At 43.0% G+C, this 23,043-nt stretch overlaps 1 protein-coding gene across 1 annotated transcript in view; it reads right to left on the bottom strand.

The window, feature by feature from the left end:
* Positions 1-23,043, bottom strand: part of cadpsb (Ca2+-dependent activator protein for secretion b) — a 53,966-nt gene that overhangs the window by 17,464 nt on the left and 13,459 nt on the right. Inside the window, exons 3-12 of the mRNA XM_047026290.1 lie at positions 21,097-21,429; positions 13,048-13,128; positions 12,634-12,867; positions 11,544-11,665; positions 8,141-8,252; positions 6,472-6,611; positions 6,135-6,201; positions 5,916-6,024; positions 5,595-5,807; positions 130-266 (exon numbers count right to left, since the gene is read on the bottom strand). Coding sequence (XP_046882246.1) covers positions 130-266; positions 5,595-5,807; positions 5,916-6,024; positions 6,135-6,201; positions 6,472-6,611; positions 8,141-8,252; positions 11,544-11,665; positions 12,634-12,867; positions 13,048-13,128; positions 21,097-21,429 — 1,548 coding nt within the window. The remainder of the gene's footprint in view (positions 1-129; positions 267-5,594; positions 5,808-5,915; positions 6,025-6,134; positions 6,202-6,471; positions 6,612-8,140; positions 8,253-11,543; positions 11,666-12,633; positions 12,868-13,047; positions 13,129-21,096; positions 21,430-23,043) is intronic.

The raw sequence follows: 23,043 nt of genomic DNA, 5'->3' as shown, positions 1-23,043 counted from the left end.
AGGACGAGTGGCCCAAAAAATGAATGTCAACCTCTGATAGTCACAACTAAGTTACCACAGTCAGGTTAGTGATAAACAAGTACACCTATCTGTTGTGACTCACAGAGGAATAATGTAAAGGTCACTCACCAAGCAGCAGAATGTGTCATTGAGCCTGTGGTCCAGGGTGAGGCGCTGCACCATCTCAAACAGGGAGGCGTGGTCAAAGCTACAGGGGTTAGCGGAGATAAACTCATCCATGCCGTGTTTCTGAGCTCTGTCTGCATCTATCCAGCCAACGGCACAAGGAAAAGGACATGGTTCAGAGGAGAGGATCTCAGACAGGCAGAGGAAAAGCATGTCTCTACCTAAGCACGACACAAACACTAGGCTTCTCTTTCTACTTCTAGGGCAAATAATAAACACTTACAGCTTACATTGTCAACTTGCATTGTGTAATACAGAGTAAATTGGGCTGATCTGGACTAAGATATTTAGCTAATCTTTTTATCATGTCAGTAGCGGATGAGTTGTACTGTGTGGGCATGCATGCAACTTTTTGCTATTTGTGTAATAGTCCCTAGCATTTTTGTGCTATAGACCCAAAGTAGGTTTGAGAAAATGTTGGGTAATGATGAATTCTCATTCATATGTATTCAATAGATTCTGCCATTCGCGATAGGTGAATGTCACTCAGTTCCTGACAAATGATGGGTCGTGTGCTGGAAAAAACAAAACAAGACAAATCAGAGAAAAGAGTGATTTTTGAATAAGCTTGCTATGAAATAATCAATAAAAAATAGTTTAGTCAGTTCTGACAGCTGTCAAGTGACAAGTCAGCATAATAAGAAAAAATCTAAAATCAAATTCAGATTTAAATCTGTTCATCCAGCTTTGTAGTCTGTTTTGAAGTTGTTTATCCTAAACTGCGGTGTAACAGTTTGTAAAGAAAGATAATCATATCCCTAGAAGTCTAAAACACAATTTGATTCATCTGAGACATGTTCATATAATTCTTAGTGTTCCATTTACTCAGTAGCACAGTAAATACTGACACTATTAGTGATGAAGGGATGTATGTAAAGAGAATTCATAAAAGGATGAGAGAGTTTTTCATGTTCTCAAAGTGAGTGACAGCTGTCGTGTCTGTGGGATACCGAGATGAGTGATGATGATGTGAGAGGGGAAGGTGGGGGTTTGAGGGAAGCCCTTACTGTCAACAACACTGAGGATTCTGACAGCCTGATGTGAGGGAAGGAGGAGGAGGGACGGGGGTGGGGGTGGCAGTGTGGTGGCAGTTGATACCCATTCACTAGTTCTGGTTACAAGGGCCAAAGGCTTCCATTAAACAATTCTTCATCCCCCATAGATGTATAGTAGCGTATATCCCCAGAGGTGTTTCAGTAAACCTTATCAAGGGATCAGATGGGGGGCCAAGGGAAAGAGAAGGGTGAGTAGGGGTTACAAAAAGTGTTTCAGCAAGAGGAACGAGGGTTTTGAAAAGTATGAAAATACATAGTTTAGGAGGTAAGGACTGTTACTGTCAATAGCGTGTTATGGACTGAAGTAAAGTGGAGTTGTTAGGTTAAGTAAGATAGTGTGAAGACAGAAATGAAAGAGAAAAAGAGAAAGACAGAGAGAGAGAGAGAGAGAGAGAGAGAGAGAGAGAGAGGCAGGGGGCAAACTAGGGGTAAGAGACAGTTGAATAGGGTAGCAGGGAAGTGCTTAAAATATGGAAGACAGTGGGCCTGAGGCTTGAACAGGGAAGGAGTAGAACGACTTCTTAGACTGAGTCAAATGTAGGAATGAAATAGTTTGATTCCAAAATAGACTAAATGGACAATGGGAATTATCAAACTGTTTTTTTGTTGTTGTTTTTATCTCTTGATGACAAATACATAGTCTACAGAAAAAAAAGAAACAAGACTGATTTGTTTTTTATGTAGATAGGCATTAGTAAATACTTTGTTACATAGATTATATCATCACATGCTGTAAAACAGTGTGACTTTGTGCTTTAAAATGTCATGCAAATCTGCAGACCCATTTTTAACGTTGGATTTCATCTACTGGCATTCCTTTTCACTAAGCATTTGCAAGTTGACAATACTTGAGTATGTTGCAGTGTATTCATGATCTCTACAGAGCACACTAACAGGCATACCACTACTGAGAAACTCTAACAGGGTAGCAATACATTTTTGTGCAAGTACATGGGTATATAGCATGAAGCCAACAGAGGCCAATCTGTATCATTCTCTGGGAGATGGGCGGGAAAATGAAAAAAAAAATCCTGTAATTCCATCAATAAACACATGACACAGGTGTTCTCCTGTTCAGGCAATAAAGGGCAATCAAAAATAAAACCAAAATGAAATATCTCCCTAAAGGGGGGTGGTTCAACAAGTCTAGCCTCTATCTATAGGCCCATCTACCGGGACAGGGGGGGTTGGTCCGGAGTATTTTATGGTAAGGAGGGGTGGCATTGGCTACTCCTTGTCATGGGCATTCAGAATACTCCGCATACATATTTGCCAACTCTCAAGAAGAGAAGCTCCAAAAAAGTACTGAAAGTAATTGAGCCCTCTGAGGTAAAGCATGAACTGTGTCAAAACTGATGCCAGACTTTCCAAACTAGTCTGATATGATATTTCAAATTGACAACCGTGGGTGTCGAATTATTTTTCGGTTTTTGTACTCTCCACACAAGTTCACAATGAGTGAAAATGATTATTCCAAACTATTCAATAATGCTATCAAACATACATATTTGTATCTCCCTCTATGGTAAATGTGTATAAAGTGGTGAAGATTTGTGACTAAAACTGAATCCAAAGTAAATAGACTTACTTTAGAAGGCATTGACAGTTATGCCATCTCACTGCTTTACTCTGAGGGGTCGTACAACACCAATAGGATTAAAGAGAGAAGGCAATTATGCAAAAATAATAACTAGATAATAAACTTTAAGTCAAAATATAATTCTACTTCTCAAATACATGCATCCTAAACTGACAGAAATGGAGGCTTATATTTAAATCTTCAATTGAGGAGATAGAAAAAAAATCTACGGTACTACTTTCTAGGACATGAATCGAGACTTGAGAAGAGGAAAGGGAAAGAGAGAGAAAAGCACGTTGCATTTGTCAGATAATCAGCGGGGATTATCTGAGCTGTGCCGGCTACAGGGAAGCACTTACCCTTGAGTCCAGCTAGAAGACAGCAGGGTAAGAAGGGACAAACCAGAATAACATAAAGACTAGCAACAAGGCTGGAGGAGAGCAAACACGAGAGACCCTGACCTAGCAGCTGCAATACTAGAGAAGGGTACAAGCAAAGCATGAGGAAGAAAACACAACTCAAAAAACAACAACCTGTACCAACATGAGAGAATTTGTGAGTGGTGGTCTGTGAGAGCGTGTGTGAGTTTATAATACAGATAGAGTTGCAAAGAGAGATTGAGAAAGAGAGAGAAAGAGAAAGATAGAGAGAGATAGAGGGGGGGGAGGGGAAGAGGGAGAAAGAAAGAGAAAAAGAAAAGTGAGTTACAGTAAGGGTTCTCATCACTCTGCTGCAGTTGACTTAGTCTGAATTCAGGATTTTAGATAGTTTGTTCACTACACTTTCAAGGCACAAAAGACTTTCACAACAATCTCCAGTCAGGTTAACTGGGCATACATAACCAGTGTACTGGCTCACTCTGGATCCACTGTGCACTTACTATACTGTACCTCCATGACTATGCTATGGACTTGTACCATTATGCGGAAATAAAGGGTTGGAGTGATGACCTTCTTCAAAGAGATAAATAGCATTTATCACTATTCAAAATTATTATCAAACATTTGTGTTTCAGAAACACTTTAGTGTTATCCTCTATTGAAAACCAAATCCAACAACCTATTCAGGCAATCAGACTCTATTCAGTTTGTCAGAGCAGAAAATAGTCGGATTGAATCTCTATCTATTAAACACTTCAGGACTTCTCCTAACTGTCACGGCATTGTAGAATCAGACCAAGCATCGGCAGCAGAGCCATAAGGGCTGTGTATGTTATGGTCCCTGTGCCATTCAAGACCACTGGGGGATGAAACATGTACGCTCAGTGTGCCACAATGTTTCAGAGGTGGGGGTGGGAGTGGGGTGGGGGGGGCTGTGCCACTGTGAGGGGATATTGAATGGCATCAGCTGGTATCAGAGGAGTCAACTAACCACAAGAACGATCACACACTGGACAAATAAATTAATGGAGAAATAACAAAGAATTTATGTTCATCTTGTTCTGCAAAGTTGTTCACACTATGGCTTAGAAAAATGTCCAATAGTGGGAAAACGTTTAATTGGAAAGGTTTTTTAATGAACTATATACCTTTTAGATTTTAATATAATCAAAATGTTTCATCAAAGGACCTATCCGGTTGTTGTGTTTAAGCGTTTATGTAAATGACATAAATGCCAATGTTGTAAAGAAAGAATACTATACAAACCATCTAACATTTCTTTTGGACAAATTCAAAGCAAATATTTCTTTAAAATAAAGAAGTCAAAAGATGCACACCAAAAGCTATGAGTTTTGTTTTGAATAGCAGGATCTATTATTGTGGAGTGTTCTTTAGTGTTGTACGTGTTGACTTTTGAGTAAACAAATTGTATAAATGGTAGAAATACACAATCCACAGGACAGGACTTGCAGTGAATGTAGCATACTGACTGACAAAGCTAGTTTACTGTATGTTTATACACTGTAGTTGACTTTACAGTGTTAAATCAGAAGACAAATCTAAAATAATAATAATTAGTTACGCCGATTGAAAAGTTCATTTCTTAAGTAAAACAGCTACTCTTCTTTGATTTCATCATTAAACTGCATTAGTATTAGTTACTCGTTTAATGAAAGGTACACAGAAGAAACATTTACAACAGAATGTGTTGCCACACTGCTACAGACAGTCTTACCTTCTCTTTGCTACCTGACCAGAGGGCTGCTTAAAGGTGCAAGTAAAGTGACATAGCGGTTAAAACTACAGAGATATCTGACTAGACTGGGAGGGACTGGACAAACCAGAGGGGAGTGACCCTCTAAAAGGAGACAGAATATTCCACTGCTGTTCAAAAGTTGTTGTCAGCAGACAGGAACACAGGCTTGAGGATAGAGCAAAGTTCCCTATAGCAGTATTAGTGTCACAAACATAGCATGAGGTGAGGAAGTGCCACAATCAAAGACTAGCTTTAACACCAGCAGTGTTCAGATCGTATATATTTCATGACCTATTTAAATTGTGGTTTGGCCTTCGTTCTTATTCTCTCATTTTTCAGCCCGGTCGATGTTTAGAGAGCAGACGAACGAGCAGTCATGAGGAATTGCACCTTTAAACATGTGGAGTTGACAACGAGCGGAGGTTCATTAGATGCTGGACAGACCTGTGGGATAGCAGGGGCCGTGCGTTTCTGTGTGTGTGACTGTTTGAGTGTGTGTGACTGTGTGTGTGTGTGTGACTGGGACTGTGACTGTGACTGCAGTGTGGGAGGCATGGCGTGAGACGTTCATGAGTGAGAGCTATCAGATGAAACCTGCTTTTTGCTTAGCTGATTATGTTCTGAACTGGGTTACTTACAGAACTGAGAAATGGGAGCATCCATCTGAGCTGCGGCCCCCCCCTTGGAGTTGAGTTTCTGGACCTGGGTGGGGGGGACGGGTTTGTGGGACTGGCCTGTGGCACGGTACATGGCCTGCACCCACAGGATACGGTCCTGCTCGTCGTCGCTGGCGAAGACGACAGTGTCTCCCTCCTTCACGGCGTTGAAGAAAGATCTGCCACCATCCAGGCCTGAAGACGGACACATATTAGACTTAGCATCAGCGATTGGATGCTGATGGCAGACAAACAGCGTGTCTGCCTGCACGCTTGTGTGAGTGTGTGTGTGTGTGGTCGTACCAGGCTGGGGGTCAGTGTAGTCTACAGTGTAGCCATCCAGCTGCAGCAGTTCTTGAGGCTCAGACTTCTTCTCTCTGTAGCTGCACATGGCAAACGTGTACTGGCTCACCTGCAAGACCATTCATCATCATTCACTTGTACAGGATGACTACTGTATTTCCTCATATTAGCAACACATATAATAGTCTTGCTCCTGCAGGTTTCGTCTTTCAGACCCACCTGCACCAGTACGAAGAATCGCTTCTTCCAGCGCTTCCACACATTTTTGCCAAATGCCCACAAGTACCTGTCAACACATGATGAGAAGTTCATCAGCGTAAACATTCCAAACAAGATGAGCTTTGTGAGGTAGACACGCTGCGTCATTTACGCCTCCGCTGCCTTCAATACTTCAACTGTGTACAAATCAAAATACCCACTAGTATCCACCAGGGGGAGTATCAAACCTCACAGTATTTTTCCATCGTACGTGACTAGAAATGAGGCCAAGGAAAAGGCTGAAGTTCTGTAAGAAATATGTGAGAAAGAATTAGTGGTAACGAGGCACTCCTCTTACCCAGAATGCTTCATGTTCTGGGGTTTGTCCATGCGGATAGCCAGTTTGATCTTCAGGTCATGGTCAGGACAGGCCTTGGTCAAGGCCATCTTATGCAGCTCGGACTGCTTGGGGCTGTTAGGGGTTGGGTGAAGAACAACCTGTACACAAGCCAAACATGCGGCAGACAGAATTAACAAATCACAGTAATTCACTGGTTGTTTTTAGAACTAATTCTATTATGCCTTGGACAGTATGCATCTACAATCAAAGCATAGGCTAAATGTCTGCCAGGTGTACTACCGTAAGTAATTTTTGGTCTGGATCTGTGCACTATTCAGCTCCACCAGTCAGCATTCTCAGGGATTCTGAACAGTCAATTCATTTTCACGAGGTTCCATTAAATCTTAATCGTTCTCTGGCAGGCCCCTGTGTGTGTGTGTGTCTATCTCTGTGTGTGTGTCTGAGTGTGTGTTTCTATCTCTGTGTGTGGGTGTGTATCTGTGTGTGTGTGTGATGCTGGAGCCTGAGTCTCTGTATCACAGGAGAGTGAGCAAGGCGGAGGCCTAATCTCTCTTTGTTGAGTTAAAGAGCTTTGAGGAAGCCTTGCTGCCAGTGCTGCTTCTGCAGAAGGAGATCAAAGAGCCCTGTCACCGCCAAGGTCACCACCACTAGGTGATTTCCCAGCCCCCTTCCCTTCCACACATATCACCCTCGGTGCCCTTGATGGCCGCCACTCCTCATAGCCACCCAACACCAGATCGATCAGCATACAATTGGTGGCAGACAGTGAAAACCAAAGCTGAAATATTGGGTATCATATCGTTTTTTGTCTCCAGTGTATTTCCATTGTTATTATGCAAACAGCAGATGTTTTTTAACTTCGGAGGAGTGGAGATTAGGCAAAGACAAAGAAGGATAGAGTTAGGACCACTAACAATGAACCTGTCAGGCCCTGTGTCAGTCTCAGCCCACCACACCACACATCACAGGAAGTAGGATAAAGGAGACAGGGCAGAGGGAGTAGACATGCACACCACACAACACTACGGAGCAGGTCGGCCATTCACAAAGAGATAACAGTGAATCACAGACTCTGATGATGAGCAGTTATGCCACTCCACTAGGGTCTAATAAAGGGACAGCATGGACCTGTGCAGCAGTTCTGTCTGGAGCTACTGTAAACACGTTGTGCTTACCTGGCAATAGCTTATGACACTAGCCTTTTCCCTGGCTGAGGTGATTAGGCTGAGCTGTGCCCTGAATGACAATACTACAGCAGGGTTGGAATGATGCACTGTACAGGATTAGTGTGAGTGAAGGCTAGGCTGGATGGCGTTCGTGTGTGTGTGTGTGTGCGTGTGGCTCTTCAAGCCAGGTCCCACGTGAGAGCTGCTCAGTGGAAAGGGAGGAGAGGGAGGAGGGGAAGAATAGACAGATCTCGCCCACATCGCTGTTCAGTATATGGGTCATACAGTATGACCTTCATTTTATTAACCAAGAAGAATGGATTTTCTATGGAAGGCTTATAACTTCATTTGTGTGGAACCTGTCTATGTCTTTGTGAACTCAGAATTGTGGATATAGACACCAGAAAAAGAAGCAAGAAGACATAAGTAAGAAGAAATATAATTTAAGTTCAATGACTAACGAAAGAATCTCGAAAATCAAATCAAAAGAGTCGGGTTACCCTGCCCAGCTCCTTGTCCTCCAGTGCCAGCACTCCGGTGCTTTCTGTAAACAGTTTCACCTTGACAGCAGGGAGAGGGTGTGTGGTAGTGAAGTCCCCTTGGGTCCCCCAGCTGAAAGACACAACACCAGAGACATTTGAATGGAAACCACTCTTCAAACTGCCCAGATAAAGCTCACCGATCAACAGTTTCACCACGATACACAGCAGTCGCAAGGTCAACACAACTTGGAAACGTTGCACCAATAAGACTCGAGGTGTCCTTCAGCGTCTGCCAGTCTCTCGCTGCCTCTCTGTCTCTCCTAATGTCCTGTCTATGTGTATCCAGCAACACGCCTTTCCTGTGAAAGTCGGTGAGATAGATCCTCGAAGAAGATTTCTGCAGTTGTTGAAGAGAGTCTCCTCCGAAGCAGAATGAAAAGAAAATACCGTAAGCCGTGACCGTGTAACCAGTTTACTGCTTGGTTATGGCACAGGCCTGGGAAAGCAACTGACACTTTATTTGTCACTGAACCTGCCGTGTGCAACAATGAGGGGGTGATATGAAATGCAATGTCTAGTCCTACACACACTATGCTGCAGTAACATTTCAATTTATTAGAGAGAGGAGATGGAGTGAGACTGAGTGGGTGCCTGGTGCACAAGCCTGAGGGAACACATTCACTCACACAGAAATACACATCTAACAAACAGAAACGCTCGCACACACACACACACACACCCACAATTGGAAATACTCAAAATAGCACTGCACGCAACAGCCTTCACAGAATAAGCATTGATGTACAATGGCTACACTACAATAACGTCTTCAATTTGTTCATTGTTGATTGATAGGGAAACATATGACATTGTCAGGTGTTGCAGACAGGACATGTTCAAAGTCATGTTTTTGACTAATTCAAGGGCAGGAAGGGGAAGCAGACATTGGTGCAGAAAGGAGGACATCACTAGCTTTGTTGAAGCCAAATTATTGCCTCATACAACCACAAGGGGGGGCCATGGAGAAGACCAATGAATGCGTCATTCTGTAGGCTTTGTCGTAAATATCATCCAGAAATTTGACATCCTGTTTCATCTTGGACTGTTATATGTATTACCCTTTACATACTGTAAACTCCTCGGCAATAGAATCCCTCCTGTACTGAAGGCCAAGGGAGGAGAGTGTGTGGGGGGAGGGGGGGGGATTCTGGTGGGGTGGGGTTTTGCCAGATGGAGCTATTACAATGGCATGAAGGTGACCTTGTAGATCCAACCAAATGTCTACAAAGGCATTGGTATTCAGCACACCTTCAGCACTACCAGGAGTCTTCTAATCAGTGGTTGGGTAGGCTGGTTATCCACAAAACATGTACACTAGGTTATTGGTAACACATTATATGAACCATAATAGCCTAATGCCTTTTAAACTCTAACTGACAAATACCCAAAGACATCCCTGTTTCATACTGCAGAGTGGCTGTTCCCATGTCTTTACATAACCAACAGTATGTTTTCTGGGTTTTGTATTCTAGGATACCTACTATACCATGAGTCACATATTCTGCATACCAAAATGAATGAGCACTATAATATAATAGATTGATATGCCGTTTTTGAAGTGCTCCACCATATGTAGAGCATTTTTAAGCATAACAAAATCACTGCATTTATTCACTACAAATTGTATGTTTTTGTGTGTGTGTGTAGTGAATGTAGAGCAGCACGTAATATATGTCATTTTGAGGAGTGCTGGAGGAGGACTTACTCACTCTGTACAAAGCTCTAATCAGCCTCCTCATACCAGACTGCACTATATGATGCCCGTGGGTGAAGTCCCACTCTCCCCTATAACCTACACTTCCCATCTGCCTCTCTCTTCTTCAACCCTAAATCTGTGGGTAGGAGTAGCCAAGGCTCAGAAATCTCACTTAATATTTACCCACTGGGAAATAATCCCTCTTTATCTAAGATAACTCCTAATCTTTCTGATTTTCTAAAGTATTGAAATGTAATCTATGAAGTGACTAATCCTCTGACCCAACTATCTACCACCCCATGAGAAATAGTATCAAAGGTGTGTAGGGCTGTTTTGGCAGCCCCTTTGTCACTGGTCACCCAGACACTCGTCTGGGACAGTTGTTGATTTGCATGAATGCTAAAATGACCATCACACCTTAATGACACACCTCTGGAGAGGTGGTCTCAACAGTTGAAGAGGAAGGTGGACAGAGGAAGACTCTGAAATTATCATTAAATCGTATCTTTATTATCATTATATCGTTGTGTACTTGAAAATAAGGTTCTAAACAGCTTTTAATGTCATGTTTGATATGCTTTTGTTTCTTATTTTATGTATTACATGCTTGTAATAATTTTAATACTGTAACATGTACATGTACAGGGTTTACAGAGTTTGTGCCTACAGCAGACCAACATGTGTTTAACATATTCCCCTGTCTTGCAAGGGAACCACTTGGTCTACTGTAGCCTTGATTAATGATCCAATTTGAATTTGTATGCGTTTAGACTACTTTTCAGTAATGTGACCGGTGTCCCCATTTTTAGTCAGGTTTGGGTGTATATAGGAAGAAGTGTTACCAATCACTTCGAGTTTGGTTTACGATACAGCTCCAGTGCGTTAGGCGCCTAGTCTTCATTGTGACATACCTTTGTTAACCATTGCTCTGAAGGTATGTTTTGTATTTGATGATATTTCATTATCATTGTATTGATTATCTTACTATTTAGATAATAAACTATTATTGTGCATTTTGACGTTACATGTTCTCTTTGAAACGTATCTATCAGGCTACGGCGGTGAAAACTTAGATCTAGTCTGGTTGATGCGGCTAACTGATTATAAACATAGACTTTTGATTAGGTTTTAACTTAAGGCCTCTGAGTCACTTACAGTGGATCTCCACGCTCCGAAGGAATTTACCGGGGCCTCTGAGTGATCGATTACATATCCTACTAGGTCGACTATGGTTAAATCTATATTATAGTAGAGATAAACGACTGTTTAGTGAACACGCATACTTTAGGGTCGGTGCTCTGATCAAGCAGACGATTTTTACCTACGTCAGAGTTTCTGTCATTAACTGTTTAGCGCTCGAGGTTACAGGTAACGCACTTGTGCACGTGTCTTAAAATTGGAGTCAGATATTAACGAGTCAATTATCTCCCTGAGAATCTAACCTAAGGTGAATTGTGGTTCCCAAGCCAGGGACGAACACCAAGTGTCTCTGGCCTTTCGATTCACCGACTACAGGTGGACAGGGAGAATTAACATCAAGTCGAGTCAAGAAGGAATCTGGCTGTGAGGGTTTAACCGTGAATAACAGATGACTCAGGGAATGTAAAGTACAGTCATGGTTGGTTGTGTTGGTCACTGTGTGGGACAGATTGAGCCGGTTCTTACGTGGGCTTGGAGGCCTCAGCCTGGTCTGTCTGGAGTTTCTCTCCCCCCTCCACCTCCATGGTGCAGTAGACAATCCTGTTAGGAGCCAGAGACTTCAGCCCCACCACCTCCATGATCACCACCTGGAAATGACAAGTACCAGCCATGACTCCAGACTCACACTGAACCCCCTCCATCACCACAATACTCAGCCTTGAACCTCATGCCACCCCCCCAAACAGCACACTCCTGCCACATGCCATGACATTATGGGATACTACTACAATATCTTTAAATCTTTAAAAAGAAAGAATATGGTATTCTGTGACAAGTGTCATAAGGGATGCACCTAACATATATAAATACATATTTTACAGTAGCTAGCTAGCTAACTAATGTATTTTATGTTACCATGCATTTTTTAGCTTGCTTCAGTAGTCTAAATGTTATTGTCGCACTGTTGTATTCTTTTTTGTACAGTAACAAAATACTGTAGAACCATCACTTCTGGTCCTTGATCTTCTGCTGTACTTAATATCTGCACTGTTTATGTGTTGCTATGGATAAAAGCATCCATTAAATGAATCAAACGTAAAAAAGTATGTAAATTGTTAAAGTCAATTCAATGCAACACTAATCACTGCTTCTTTAAGATTCTAAAAACACCTGCTGAGAGAGGCATTGATCTGTGTAAGTGATGTGCTTGGACTCAGAAAGAGGAATAACAGCACTTGTGAAATAACAGTATATTCTATTTCATTTCTCTCTAGTGTGAAATGATGCATTTTCTATCAACTATCACAGCTCATCATGATGACGGATAATGGCTGTGACTCATCATCTTTGTTAAGGTAGCAGGTCTGTCTGCTCGCCTCAAAGATCCTGTTCTGGCCTCAGACTTGCCTTGCAGTCTGGATCTACATTAAAGTATACACAGTCCAAATGAGTAATAGCCTATATGTTACGACAAGACGATGATTCCTCTAAATGTTCGGTATTACCTTCAATCGATACAGGTTGCGATGGAGACAATTAATCTATACGTTCCACTAGGAAACATGCCTGGTTCCCACAAACATCCAGTGACTCTAAGGGCCTGCCTGGTGTGTACCTCCAGGGTGAAGGAGAGCACCACGTCAGACTTGGACAGCGTGTTCTCGTCCTCCTGGCCCATGTCTATGATGGAGGTGTTGTGGCCCCGCTTGAGCTTCTGCAGTTTGAAGTCTCCCCCCTTGGACACGGGCATGCTCTCCAGGTTGGCCATCAGCTGGTTCACTGATGATTTGAGCTCTTCGATGTACATGGCTTCCATCTCTTTGGACACAAACTTGGGGAACTTTCCACCCTGCAATGGGACCAGGAAAATGTGATACTGTCACTTTCTCTCATTTAGATTTGAAGCCATTCAGAGGATTTTTATATAGGATTCAGTAGATATATTGACAAACTGTAGTGATTTGTTGATATACTGCTGAACTCGGGTCCTGATGGAATGAGAACTTGTTGTTCATGGTGTTTGACTTACCCGGGCAATCTGGTCTGCCATCTGAAGACGTCCGTCTAACTCTCGTCTGATCTGAGCAGCCTGCTCATCCAGGTTGTCCAACTGGTAGTAAACACAGGACACACAGCGCAGAGTCCTGGGGTCAGTACAGCCTCCATCACATCCCCACACCCTTCACCAGCCTGCTGTCCCAAACCAGAGGTGGACACTGTCTCTTCAGCCTTCACTTAATCTATTTCAGTTTACAGAATGCAACTAAATATTAACAACTCTGGATTGGACTCAATCATTCTGAGAACAGAGCACCAAAACTAAGAGTAATATATTGTCTTGCATTTTCTTTCCACGGTGCACAACTCCATTAGTTTGATTTGTTGGTTGAGAAACAATAACACAGAGACTGGGAATCAATGTGTAGACTGAAATAAGAGTGATAGGCATACTATACAGTGAGAGTCAACCCTTGCATTCATATCAGAAGAAATTCCTTTATTTCCGTAACATCCATCCCGCCCCGTTTTTCTCTCTAAGCAATAACCACCCCCCAGCTTTATGCCAGGCTGAAAGACTTAATCTATTATTCAATCCATATTTCTCCCACTAGGACTCCTGTCAGGACTGTGCCTGTGTTCTAGCATTATGACATGTCCACGGCTACACCCACACAAGCTCACTGAGCCCCCAGCACCACGAGCCAGGTTGGCCGTGCAGCAGTCACTTTCAGTCCTGTCACAAACACACACTCCCACCCACTCAGCCTTCAAGGCCTGTTACACCCTGCTAGCAAAGCCACTGCCATGCAGAGATACTGAATCACCACAGAGGCACAGCTCCTTAGACAAGGGAGCAATTGATCCACAGAGACCACAATCCACAGGGGGGCAAAAAGGTAGAGCTCCTTTTAGTGAAGACAAATAGGTTACCATGCTGACACCACATAAGGCGCATTGTCATGGTTGCCGTGTTGTGTGGTTATGGAGTGTGACCCAAGCTCGATTTCAAACGACTGGTGGTAAAAGAGAGGACTGGGGGAAGACAACCATGTCTGAAATGTTACTTTTAACTGGCAGTAACTGCATGTGAAAAATAACAAGATCTACAATATCCAAGTATGATTATATATATATAGAGAAAAGGTAACGATTTAAACTCATAAGGAAAATACACAAATTATTTCTCTCATGCACACATAGCCTACATACCCTACAGGACAGTAACGACACACGTACATTTACATTTAGTTATGTAGCAGACGCTCTTTTGCAGAGCGTCTGCTTACTTTTTTACTTTTTTTACTTTTTTTTGCAACCTTCTGATTACTAGCCCGACTCCCTCACCGCTCAGCCATCTGACTCCCAGATATGGATACGTACAGTCTCAGCCATCTGACTCCCAGATATAGATACGTACAGTCACAAACCATAAACTGTGATGGAAGTAAGAGCTAAATAGACCGTCCCGTTTTGTCAGCAAATCTCGTAACCTCTACCATGTAACACCAAATAGTTTTTATGTTGTTTGAAAGAGCTAGCTACAATTTCTAGCTAGTCTCGCTACTGTACTGTAGCTATTATGTAGGCCTACAGTACTAGACTAAACGCCCAAACTGAGTCTGGCAAATTAAAATTGACATTATAAGTCAAGTTTTCTTAAAAGACAGTAGCATTAGGCAGATAGGAAGAATGTATTTCAATAGTTAGCTTAGCTAGTGCTTGATAGCTGACTGGTTAGGTAACTGTAGAGATAGCCTAATATAAAACGCCTCCACTGTAAGCTATAGTGGAGGCGTACTTTATTTCAATTAAATACAGTACTTGACTCCATTCAGCTAGCTAGCGGTTTTGCTTAGTGGCTAGCTCAGTAGTTTAGGAACTTGGCGGCATCGCAAATATTTAAAGTGTGAGGTGACATTGTCAGGGCAGAGCTCTGCTTAGATACTCGCATTAACTCCGTGTAGACTTTGACCAAAATGACAGTGATGTGAACTCTGTACTTGTCACCAACCAGTGACAAAACGTGTTTCGGCCGGCTGCTGCCGCCTTTGGTGTGTAAAGGCCTTTAAGCGTACACTGGGCTACTTTGTGAGATTACATTTAGTAATTTGGCAGACGCTCTTATCCAGAGCGACTTACATGATTCTCCAAGTGCATTATTTGTTGATGCTATACTTTTATTTAACTGCCACCGTGGCTGCAGGTTGAGCAAATTCACATGCATTTGGCTGGTGTGAATTTCCAAGCCTGGCCCCAAGATTTCAATCTTGCGGAAATGTTGCTTTTGTTTCCTCCTTGGAAGATGGGTCAGAGTCTGAATGAAGGCAAATGAACCCATCTGTTAGCCTAGTTTTTGCCCTATAGTCATGAAAAGCACAGAAATGCATGACCCTCTCACATCAATAATGAATGAAGAGCTTTATATTAGCTGACACAAGGAAAGAGAAGAGGGTTGATGAGATCTTACTCTCTCCTCATCTCCACTTTCTCTTTTCCTACTCTAAGGGCCACCACTGTTTATCTTTGCCCAACATAACTGTGACTCACCACCAACCCCTTCTGAGGCCACATCTGCATCCCAGCACAGTCTTTACTACAGAGGGAACTGTGTACAGAAGGTCAACCAGAAATGCCCCACAGGCACCAAATGACACTAACAATTCCCAACCCAATATATCATGAACCAATAAGCGGTGTTACTTGAAAAGCAGGTACCATTTTGTCCGAATCTATGTGAGGAGAAAAAACGGTAGGGACCTGTTCTGGGCGCTCCGGCTGAGTGCCCTCCTCTATGCCTGACTCAGAGCTCCAAGATCCCAGAGCATTCTACAGCTGGGATGTGAGCCAGAGAGCATCTCTCTCTGCCAGAGCGTATTTCACCCACCTCTATTACATTAACATGGCCTTTTTCTGAGGCTTTGCTCTATTGATTCCCTTTAGCAATCCCCGTTAAGAGAGAATGAGCTGCAATCACTGTGAGGCCTCGCTAACAGGGAGGGAGGGGGGCGGCTAAGTGAAATCTGCAGTTCTGTTTTCAGCCTGGACTAAGATGGAGAGATTGGGGAGTTGACAGAGAAAGAGAGTGAGAGAGAGAGTGTGTGTATGTGTGTATGTGTGTATGTGTGTGTGTGTGTGTATGCGTGTGAAAGGGGCGCTCTGACTAAGTACACTGATGGATTCCACTTTAATAATCGAGGATTCAACCCAGTGGGATTCAGCCTTCAAACTGAAAATAGAAAAATGACAGTAATGCAGGTCTTCCTGGAGTAGATCTGAGCATTCAGGACGTACTATGCAAAATGTGTCGGCATATATCAGACAGAGGGACATTGGTGTGACCTGTGACGTACTGTGTGTTTCTAGTGTTAGCCACTGTGCATCCACCCTGCTGCATTTCCCTGTTTAGTAGAGCACATAATCAGACATAGCCACCAGCTGCAGCAGAATGCCTGCACAGCACTGACAGTCTGGGCTCAAGAGCCAGGCAGTAGCAGCTCAGCACAGCCACACAACCACATCTTAGTAGAGATCTGCTCCGTGTGGCAGGAGCTCATTCTAGACGGGAGGAAATATATTTGTGCTGGTCCAGGCCTGGACTGAGAATGCGCTGCTGCTGATTGGAGTGCTCCCTGAGCTGTGCTTGGATGCGGTTTCCCTTGGCGCTGGCGATCCTGCTCTGCCCGTCAAAGCGTAAAGAGCTCCAGGCACCCTCGGACTGCTGTGCCAGCGACCTCTGACTTGTGCTATCCAAACAGAACTGTCACAGGTCCAGCCACGCCTTGTTTGACTCTGCATTTTTACCAAGTTGCTTAGCAACTCTCTCTACGACACATCCACCAGAGAAAATTAGGTATGCCTTAAAATGTAAATGTTCACATTTAAAGAGAACAAAAGATCCTATTCTATTTGAACGTCCTCTTAGATCTAAAAATGGATAGTACATGAAACTAAGTGAGGCTTTGTTTGAAGTTACGTTGTCAAAGCAAATACTCTAGTAAAAGTGGAATATTGTGGAGTATCAGTACGATGGGCTGAGAGGGAGTGAGGCTGTGGGTGGAGGGGGCTACAGTCATTATACCATCACCTTTCTGAGACATGTGAGTCACACACCTCAATGTGTGTGTGTGTGTTGATGGCTGTTTGTGGTAGGGGTAGTGGGGGTGTTTCAGGCCACCCCCTGTAGTGCGCTATGGAACCTCAATCTAATCAGGCCGACCACTCAAAGGTCACTGCTGTCACCAGTCCCACACAGGTGATTTGAAGCACCAGCCCAGCCTTAAAGGTTCCATCTGCGTTAGCTGAACTGACAGCAGCACTATATCTAAACCAAAGGTGACGTTCCTTCAGTGTTAGCTGAGCTGACAGTAGGTCAGGGGTGATGGAACCAAGTCAGGCCAGGTGTAATTAACAGCGCAGCTGATGACAGCTACACAGGTGGAGAGGGGCTCTAACAGCAGACAGCCCACAGAACCGTGGTGGCTGGAGCCCGAGGGACAGAGAGGGATGAGTGCCATGTGTTGAGGAGAGAGCTAGTGGACAGGAGGGGCTGGCTAGTTCAGGAGGCGGATATGACATGGAGAGGTGGCAGCGGCTGGTCTATATTTAGACTCGCCATGTGTGAGCAAGCCTGTGTGTGAGAAAAGCTTCTTGTGTGAGAGAAGCTCTTATGCAAAGCATGCTAATTAGGAGGCTTCCACAATGTGCTCATCCTCAACACTTGAGGCAAGTCCAAAAGAAACCATCTCCACAGAGCACGATTGTGCCCTTTCAAATCAACAATGCAGATTGCCATGCCTGTGCAGTCAATCGTAGCCTGGACCACCGCTTCTCTGTAGGTGTCCAAGCCTAGGAAGCACGCATCTCCTGTCCTCATCATCATCATCATTGCTGTGTGCACTGAAGCATCTCAGTTACAGAATGATATCAGCCACAGGCTGAACCAGGAAGCTCTCAGACCCCATTTGCCAGCTAGCATTTGCTGACAAGACAAATTACAGTGGACTCGTCCAACATTCCTGCATCATGAAGTTCTGAAGGTGCATGCTCGGGAGGGGGGGATGGGGGGGTGTTGTAGTAGGGGTCAATTTGATGTGCTCTCATCAGACGTTGATGCCTAGGCGCAGGTAATTTAATCAGCAACCACTTAAGATTGAGTAATCGTTTTAGCTAGTAAGAAAGTTCATCCATGCGGGTAAATATTCATGATCACGTTAGCTGAGCGTGAGAAAATTACGATTTTTTGGCCAATTGGTGACAACAAAGTCTGTTATATACTGTTTTCTTGCTCACTATAAAATAACAAGTTACTCCATTAAATGTGATCATTTGTATCACATAGGTGCCACAAAATGAATAGGTCATCTATGATTTGTGATTGTGTTTTCAATGTATGTAAGTAACATACTTGCACAAAATAAAATACATACAACAAACATTCTGTGGTGAAGGCAATCTCTATGCACTAGGAGTAGAAACTGACAGCTTTTATGTAATTGAAACCATAAACGGGTGACAGCAAAATACATGTAACTAAAAGCAGTTTATTTTGTTTTGGCAGACTGATGTTCTTCTCAACAGATGTTAATGTCCCTACTCCATTTCTTTAAAGGTAGCAGAGTAGCACAATGTGCATTCCCTGGTAAAGATGCTTTGTGTTAATTATGCAACACTGGACCTGAACACAAAACATTAAAGTATGAAGTATTCAACTGTTTCATAAGATAACTGTAAAGACAACCTTTCCGGTTCAGGTTCTTTCAAATTTCTATTTTTTAGGTGATTATGGTACAGATCCTCATCTTAGGGATGTTTGGGTACAGCATGTATGCTCCCAAGAAGGAAAACAGGACATTTTCTGTCTGTTGCTGGTGCCCGATGACTACTGGTAATTAGTGCTGATTGTGCTTTCATTAAATAAACTCCAGGTGGTGAATGAGTAGTCTATTGGCAAGCTAATTTAATCTCTTTCACCACACATCTACACAAGAATGTATTTTAAACGAGAAGAACTGCTAATTGCTGTAAAGTGAAACAGTTTTCTTTTGACGTAGATTGATTTCCTTGATTCAGACTTGCTCCCAACTGACACATACCACAGAGAGACATTTAGTCAGTCTACACATGTTATAAGGCCTTGAAAGCATTTAGTTGCTTAATGTCATTTTTACTCATCAAAACCTGTATTGTGAATTATGAAAAATGCAGTATTTTACAAACAGACAGCAGGTATGTATTTTCATGCTGTTCTTTTCCACAGACCGAAAGCATATTCACATTACCGATTGCCATATGTTCTTCCTGCTCAGGGACTATTTTGAGAAAAATGAAAGAGTGATATCAGAAAGGCTGGTGACTGATCCATTGATTTGGTAAAGGATTAATTATTGACGTCACATAGCTATCAAGGTCACATAGCTCTATCTGCTCTCTAGCCTCCACTGAGCTGGCTCAGCGAGAAGGGGGTGGAGCCTCGATTCATGCCCATATACGTCAGCTGTGACTCACTTCCTTTTTTGAGCCTACACTGCTCTGTACTTCACCGCTTCACCATGGGAACAGAAATAGACGGCTGACTTTTTCCTACTCTCCAGATAGGAGACCATAAAACATGTAAATCCTCGGTGATAACAGCTAAAAATGATGGCCCCTGAATCCCAGCCAATCCCTGAAAACCTCTCATCAAATCCCTAACAGCCTTAAACCTCCCTGTGTGAAATGCCTTCGGTGAGGACTCTGGCATTCATGGTAGGGGGAAGTGCAAGGCCACAGCATCTTATGAAGGAGTGGCTCAGTGTCGTCTTCATGACTGCTATCCTGAAGGTTTTCTATCAAACTCGAAATGACAGCAAATCAAATGGACGAAAACATTTGAGAGCAGATCATTAAAGCAGTCGCTAAAAGGAGATCATTCATCATTCAGACCATCACTCTGCCCCTCTGCAAAGTAATCTACAGTATTTTGAACTGAAAATACAGCATTAGACAAACAACCACTTGTCCATTATCGTAAATACAACACAAAATAATGTCAAAAAGCTTTCTAAAAAGAATGCCTTGATAAATTAAGCTCTGGATAAGAGCGTCTGCTAAATGACTAAACACTGAATTAGGAAGAATACAACAGTTTTGAACCAAAGAGTAAGAAAAAGTATAAACCTAGATTTACAACACTGTGTCTTTCCTTTATGTTCAGTTCTGCATTGCTGAAGGTGGGATTTGAAAAGAGGGAAGGCACATATTCTGCATACAGAATTTGACCCCACACCACCAGCTTGGCTGCCAGCATTTGAAAACTAGGTTAAGAATCTTCAAAGAGATGCAGTGGGAGAATACACAAGGCCATGGGGGACTGCAGGGATCTGGTTCACCTTAACATGAGAACCATAGAAGAAAATAGCTGCTCAAGGCTTAATAGGAATCAATTACATTCGATCCTCACTTTTTACTCATTCCATGTGGACCCATTAATCTCTAAAGGACATTCCTCTATGTGTACCTGTTCCAATTTTGTCAACATTAGAAAATGTTATTGTTGACTAAGATTATACCTTTCAAAGATAATCGTTTCCAAGGGCATGTCGATTGAATCAAAATAGAGAGAAGAAGGAAACGTTTTTTTGTTGCATTAACTGAGCGGAGAATGTAAATGTATCTGAGCTTGGCTCAAAATGGTCCCGTGATCAGACTTTTAATTAAGCTCCAGGAAGAAGAATATATTAGCACTGCTCTCAGAAGTCCCTGAGAGTGCTGTAAAACGGAGGCAGCAAGGATCAAGAGTTCTGTATGACACTAGTACCCTGGTGTCCACCATTATCCTTGTGCAATCTCAACATGTCAGCCAGCGGAGGACTGAATCTCAGCAGGATCCCCCAAGGGAAGACGGCGATGAGTGTCTTTGATATAGGACTGTTGGGGGCTCAATATCATCTAAGGTTGTGATCGCTAAGCCTGTATAGGGTAAAAGATTACTTATGTTTCGTAGCTAAACCTTTTGGGAGTTTGTTTTTAGCCCTATTTTACATATTTTAAAAGAGACACAAATGTAACACATTGAGTTCTGGGTGTCAGTGAAACTCACCTGGCAGGCTTGGTAGAGCAGCTGATGCTCAAACTTCTTGATGCCCAGAATGTTCTGGAACATCTCGTACAGCTGGTCCTTGCTGAGGATGAGCTCGGACGCGGCGCTGGCCGTCATGCGCTGCTGCGCCTTGCGCGGGTCCTCGTCTCCACGGTAGATGGTGTCAAACTTGGCCATCCAGGAGCTCAGCACCGTCTCCTTGCTCAGGCCGTCGATCTCGGGCAGGCTGCGGACGCGCTTCTCGATGTGCCGCTTGAAGACCTCCCTGCAGTCATTGGCTGAGAAGCCTCCACTCTGGACCATCTTTGCCACACGGTCACTCTTGAGGAACACCTGTTAGAACACAGACCCCGGTAACAAGTATTAGCTAGTTCAGGCTATGGATAGGCAGGGAGGTGTATCAGGCAAAATGGAGTTGACACATCCAAACCAAAAAGGCAAAAGATATGGAAGTGAATCTCTTAATATCATGTGTAAGTTATCAAATAGGCTCAAGATACAGTAAATTTAAAAAGATGGCTTACAAACATACTACTAACAAGCTATAATTACCAACATGAATGATAAAATATAGCCTTTGGGCTATATGGGCTGTTTTGCTTTCATATAAGCACAGCTAGTTCAGGCAGGGCAATCAGGCAGCGCGCGTCATCCATTTGTCGGGGACGTAAGGCGTCTTACTCCACCTTCCTTTCCTCCGCCCACTACTACACCCATGTTAGCAGCGTATATTCATTGGGCCACGTCCGATAAGGCGTCTTTAAAAGACGCGTGGATATGCACACACTCACCCCGGTTGTTGTATGATCAGTGCTGCTGCCACCCTCCACTATCCCCTTCTCCCCCATGATGTCTGTATGTTCTATCCATCAGGGGGATTATATCTCTATTGCTCCCTGCCTCATATGACATGTATGTATGTGTTGCATCAAGGAGGCAGGGAGTGCTTCCATTTGATCATCCACTCCGCCAAAGTTAAATCTACATGTCCATGTCATGTAACAATAAATGCTCAAATCTAATACGTGATTGTCTTGACTGAACTAACATCGTAAGCCTAATGCTCACTTGGTATGATTTTACTCAACCGTAATTATCCAGCAGGAAGTGGCATGCACAGTACAAGAGATTAAAAGGAAGTGCTCTCAATCTAGTGGTTGTCTTGGAGATCTGTTCACCTCAACATTTACTAAGTCTTCACACATCTATCAGTGTGAAATCAACCCATCTCCATGTCAGAGCAGGATTTGTGAGAAGACTGTGAACATTGCAACCACTCTCCGTCGGCAGATATAATATGAGCCAATGGTAGCCAGTAGGCACACAGGAGAAAAACAGGAGATGTGTGTCAGCTCGGCACCGCAACAATGGTGGATTAATGTTTCTGTAGTGCTTTGCTCTGCAGTGATATCCTGAAGTATTCCACAAAACAAATAATAACAACAGAGTAGCATAGAACATTTCAAATGCTGGGGGATAATCTGACGGGTATGGATGAAAATTCACTCCCACACTCTCGGTTTGATTCTAATTCATTTTGTGCATTATTTAGGGTGGTGAAAGGGCTTTCTGTTCCACCCTCACTCAGTAAAAGGGTAAAGAACAAGTCTGTCTCAAGACCCTGTGGGGGGAAGCCTTCTCTTCTGTTTGAAACTTTTACAGTTTTTATGGTAGCTAGTGAAGTAAAATATATGTTTTTTTCCCTGTATAGCTAGATGATTAGTAGAAGAGTCTGGCAAAAAAAAAAAAATCTCACTCCAGTGAAAGCAGAGACTGATGAGGAACTTTTCAGAAACTAGCTTTTTAATGGGTATTTTCTTTGCATCTTCTTGTTCTTTTTAGAAGAGTGTATGTGTGTGTGTGTGCGCATCTATTTTCAGGGTATACTTTCAGGGTCACCCCCCTTGTCTCTCAAGACAGAGCTGGAGATGGCCATTTTCAGTGATG

Source organism: Hypomesus transpacificus, chromosome 9 (assembly GCF_021917145.1).
Source record: "Hypomesus transpacificus isolate Combined female chromosome 9, fHypTra1, whole genome shotgun sequence".
Taxonomy (NCBI): Eukaryota; Metazoa; Chordata; class Actinopteri; order Osmeriformes; family Osmeridae; genus Hypomesus; species Hypomesus transpacificus.
The sequence above is the reverse complement of the archived record's forward strand: the minus strand, read 5'-3'. Positions and strand labels throughout refer to the sequence as shown.